Here is a 5,168-nt window from a genome sequence, read left to right as displayed (position 1 = left end):
ACCTTGAGTAGGCTATAAGACCCAGAGGCTAATGACCTTGAGTATAGGCTATACGCCCCAGAGGCTAATGACCTTGAGTAGGCTATAAGCCCCAGAGTCTACTGACCTTGAGTAGGCTGTAAGCCCCAGAGGCTAATGACCTTGAGTATAGGCTATAAGCCCCAGAGGCTAATGACCATGAGTAGGCTATAAGCCCCAGAGGCTACTGACCTTGAGTAGGCTATAAGCCCCAGAGGCTAATGACCTTGAGTAGGCTATAAGCCCCAGAGGCTACTGACCTTGAGTAGGCTATGAGCCTCCCCAATAAGCAAATGATCAAGTATCCCATGCAGTACAGTGATAGGTCAAATTTGACAGTACCGGGTCTTGTCCCACAGGCCACAGCAACGCCAAAATAATGTGTGCATTAATAAGACAATCGACTTCTCCTAAGTTACTTCCCCTAACTAATTACTTGTATATGCAGTAATTTGTAACATAACTAAATTACTTTTTGAGAGAAGTAACTAGTCACTGTAACAAATTACTAATTTTCAGTAACTTGCCCACCAACACTGGACACGTGCAATGTTTACGTACATGCCATGATACAGACATCCTGTTTACACGCTGCATCACGGACATCCTCCAGGGGAATAGGGATTTTTGCATGGACTCTCATCATTAATTCACACCCAGCGACACTCTAGCTCAGCAGGAGTGTCTCTGCTCCATATGCAGGTGTTGTTGTACCCTGGTGGGCCGCCTTTGACCCCCCCTCACTCCCCCCGCCTCCACCCCCTCACTCCCCTGTCCAGGGTCCCCACTGCATTAGGAGGCACAACGATGCTGAATAATTCACTCGCTGTCTGAATAATTCAAGGTGAAAAGCTGCCTGTCTTGAACGTCAGTCCTGACCATCTTAATGAGGGAGAGACGCACACACAGTGTGGTGATCTTGAACGTCAGCCTGGACCATCTTAATGAGGGTCAGTCCGGACCATCTTAATGATGAGGGAGAGACGCGCACACACAGTGGTGATCTTGAATGTCAGTCTGGACCATCTTAATGAGGGAGAGACGCACACACAGTGGTGATCTTGAACGTCAGTCTGGACCATCTTAATGAGGGAGAGACACACACACAGTGGTGATCTTGAACGTCAGTCTGGACCATCTTAATGAGGGAGAGATGCCGCACACAGTGGTTATCTTGAACGTCGGTCTGGACCATCTTAATGAGGGAGAGTCAGTCCAGACCATCTTAATGATGAGGGAGAGACGCGCACACACAGTGGTGATCTTGAACGTCAGTCTGGACCATCTTAATGAGGGAGAGACGCGCACACAGTGGTGATCTTGAACGTCAGTCTGGACCATCTTAATGAGGGAGAGACACACACACAGTGGTGATCTTGAACATCAGTCTGGACCATCTTAATGAGGGAGAGATGCCGCACACAGTGGTGATCTTGAACGTCGGTCTGGACCATCTTAATGAGGGAGAGTCAGTCCGGACCATCTTAATGATGAGGGAGAGACGCGCACACACAGTGGTGATCTTGAACGTCAGTCTGGACCATCTTAATGAGGGAGAGACGCGCACACAGTGGTGATCTTGAACATCAGTCCAGACCATCTTAATGAGGGAGAGTCAGTCCGGACCATCTTAATGAGGGAGAGAGACACACACACACGCAGTGGTGATCTGCTCTCCCATACAAATATTCCAAAAGAGACCGGAACGTTCCTTGGCTTTATTAACACAACAATGTTGCATCACCCATCATTGTTTTCCACCAAGGTCCTCACTGTAAATAAGTGCTTAAAGGAACAGTTCACCCATTATCTACTTAACCGCATGCCGGTGGAAGGACAGGTGAAGTTTTTTAGTCTACAAAACAGTCCTGGAGTAAAAAAAAAAAAAAAACCCATCCATACTGCTCATCTGGCATAATCCAAGGATCCTGAGAGATGCCAAGATTTCAGCTAAAAACAGGTGTAAATGACGTCTTTTCAAGTCAACTTGGCATCTCAGGGCTTCTGGAGACTTGGATTAAGCCAGACGAGCAGTATGAGGCCTTTTTATATTATGTTGCCATGGTGTTGCTGTGAAACTCCAGGAACGTTTTGTGGACTAAAAACACCCGTCCTTCCATCAGCATGGGGGTGAGTAGGTAATGACTGAATTTTCTTTTTTGCGTGAACTTATCCTCTAATGCTTAATGATTTTTTGCTATGTTATTCTCTTGCAAGTGTGTCTATTAACATTTAATATATATATATGAATCACATTAGATACAAGCAATACTCTAAAAGAACAAGAACATTTGTGATTTACTATATGTACAACACACACCAAGGGAATTCTTATTTAACATCTTACCATTCATATCACTGGACACACAAGCTTACATTTAATGCCATATGCACATTATATTACAGGTAACACTTTATAATAACTATACACTATTAAGCATTAGTTAAGTATTAGTAAATACTTAATTCATCACTTATAGTACAACAGTAGTGCAATCAACTGTGCATCACAGTCTTCATCAGCTAAAGAACAAGTAACATTATGCACAGTACATACACTGATGTATGCTGATATAAACTCTGTGTGTTCAGAAGAATTAGTGTGAGAGGTTTTTGGAAGGAAGATACATTTTCATTGTACTCGTTTGATCTAGTATCTAGTATCATCTGATACACCGGCCGACCCTCCACATTCAGCTCAGTCGTCGCTGTCTTCCTCGTAGTCGTCGTCCGGGTCGTGCTCGTTGTAGCCGTCATCGGCGACGCGGCCGTCGGGGTTTTCCCGCTCGTCGCCCGACTCGTCGTCGTCCTCCGTGTTCACCTTCCCCGACAGGACGTCCTCGATCCAGTCCTCCAGCTCCTCGGCACTGGGCAGGTCCTCGTCGTTGGACATGTCCAGCCACACGCTGTCCGCCTGAAACACACCGTGCTCCGCAAAGGTCAAGGGTCGAGGCCTGTGAACGCTTAGAGGACCACTTTGCAGATTTTCAAATAATCGGTATGCAAAGGAATGTTAAATCTTTTACCAAGTTTTTCTTTTCTGTTCTCTACCCCCCCCCCCCCCCCCCCACATGGGAGGATCACACTATTGAAGAAAAGGTAGAGCATGCACATCTACAATAAGGCAGGTGCTGGACAAATAAAGCAAATAACTAGAAAAATAAGTAGAGTCCGCACACTGAAACTATTCCCACCAGTTCCCCTCCCCCCTCGAACAGGTACCCTGACCGACCAGAGGAGGCACTAGAGCAGCAACCATGATACATACCCCACTGGCTTCCCACCCGCAGACACGGCCAATTGTGCATGTATGGACGCCGGACGAAGCCAGAGGTAACACGGGGCTCGAACCTGCAACCCTCATGTTGGTAGGCAGGGAATCTACCACTGCACTAGCTGGGCACCCGCAAATTAACAATGTGTAACTTCCCTCCTTGTAGCACCGAGATCACCCCCATTCAGTGCTGGAAAAACTGCTCCGAAGAACATCATTATGACATCACTATGACATCACTATGACATCAGTTGGAGCCTTTTTGCCAACAAATGAACAGGGGAGATCTCAGTGCAGGCTACATGGAGGGAAGTTAAACATTGTTAATTTGCATATGCTACCGATTTTGTAATCTCTCGATACGGACTTTCGACTTGCATCGAAAATCTGTCGGCAAGCTCTGTGAAAAGCTGTGTAACAGCGCTCGCAGGGTGCAGGCTCACATGCTGCGCTTTACCCGATCAAAATGAAGTGAACGTGACCGGTGCGTAGTCAAAACGTACTGTTTTCAGCGTGTAGCAAGTTGCTACATGCTACTAGCAACGAGCTAGAGTTGTTATTGTTGTTTCATAGTGACGGAGGGATTTGAGAGCGACACGCAGGGAGCGGAAAGGAAATCCATAATTGGTCAGAGCCGGTCGGTTGGAGCCAATGGCAGAGATTGCAGGGAGCAGAAAGGGATTTTCTTCTGCTGCTGACGGAGCCCCTTGAGTTCCGTTTACACAGACGTGAAACGAGCCTGCCCCCAGAGGTTAGAGAAAAAAAAATATCTTTGTTTAACCGATGGGTTCCCAGATTGCCGATTTTGTAATGATACAAACATGGTTGAAAATCGGCAAGTTAAAGGGCCTTTAACTTGGGTTGAAGGTTTACTCACATCGGTGACGTTGACCACGCCGATCTGAGGCCTAAACAGGTCCAACTTGAATGTTTTTTCCCAGTAGGTGGTCAGCTGGAGGGACGAGAGACAGAAAGAGCTTATACGAGCAAACACCATGAACCTATAAGCTCATTTAACATTACAGAAGTCCTGATTGACATGGGAAAGAGGTTTGACAGTTGTGTTCTATCTAGTTATTAAACAGCTGGAAACAGTTGTGTTGTATCTAGTTATTAAACAGCTGGAAACAGTTGTGTTGTATCTAGTTATTAAACAGCTGGAAACAGTTGTGTTGTATCTAGTTATTAAACAGCTGGAAACAGTTGTGTTCTATCTAGTTATTAAACAGCTGGAAACAGTTGTGTTGTATCTAGTTATTAAACAGCTGGATGGAAAGGATGACAGAGTACCAGGGGGAAGTCATCGGGGTCGATCCAGACGATGCTGAGCTCTGGGTTGTTGGTGTTTTCTCGGGCCACGTCCTTCAGGATCTCCAGGAACTCGTAACCATCTGATAAACAACACACAACAAAAACATCTGACCTTCAAGTTCTAAAGAAGAGAAAGAGAAACAACCTTCCCTGCAGATGTGGTTTGGTAAATCAATAAAAAAATAAAGTACAGACCTGGATCTTCCTCCTCGGCAAACGCAACAATATGTATTCCTTCCATGTCATCCTCCTAGGAATGGCAGAGGTTTGTCATAGAGGACAATTACAATGAGTGTGTTTACGTGCACACAACAATCTGATAATTTACTGAGAATAATCAGGTAATCAGAATCAGAATCAGAATCACTTTTATTGCCACAGTATGCAAGTTACATACGAGGAATTTGTCTTAGGGTCTGTATGCAGCTTAGCGGTCACATCAATATACAGAGATAAGAAGTAGGAAGATAACTAAAGACAATCACAAAGTTGCAAGTGCAATCAAATCGAGTAAATATATACAATATGTTCATGAGTGGTGAAGTGTTCTGTGGATAATAAATAT

The 5,168-nt window shown here is 45.2% G+C and overlaps 1 protein-coding gene across 1 annotated transcript in view; it reads right to left on the bottom strand.

The window, feature by feature from the left end:
• Positions 1-2,716: 2,716 nt before the first annotated feature.
• Positions 2,717-5,168, bottom strand: part of LOC310772988 (calsequestrin-2-like) — a gene marked incomplete at both ends in the record, with an annotated part of 23,233 nt that continues 20,781 nt past the window's right edge. The window contains 4 exons of the mRNA XM_083632933.1: positions 2,717-2,932; positions 4,170-4,244; positions 4,583-4,683; positions 4,799-4,853. Coding sequence (XP_083489059.1) covers positions 2,717-2,932; positions 4,170-4,244; positions 4,583-4,683; positions 4,799-4,853 — 447 coding nt within the window. The remainder of the gene's footprint in view (positions 2,933-4,169; positions 4,245-4,582; positions 4,684-4,798; positions 4,854-5,168) is intronic.

This window comes from Poromitra crassiceps, assembly GCF_964638095.1.
Source record: "Poromitra crassiceps genome assembly, chromosome: 3".
Classification (NCBI taxonomy): Eukaryota; Metazoa; Chordata; class Actinopteri; order Beryciformes; family Melamphaidae; genus Poromitra; species Poromitra crassiceps.
This window is presented reverse-complemented; position numbering and strand designations above follow the sequence as displayed.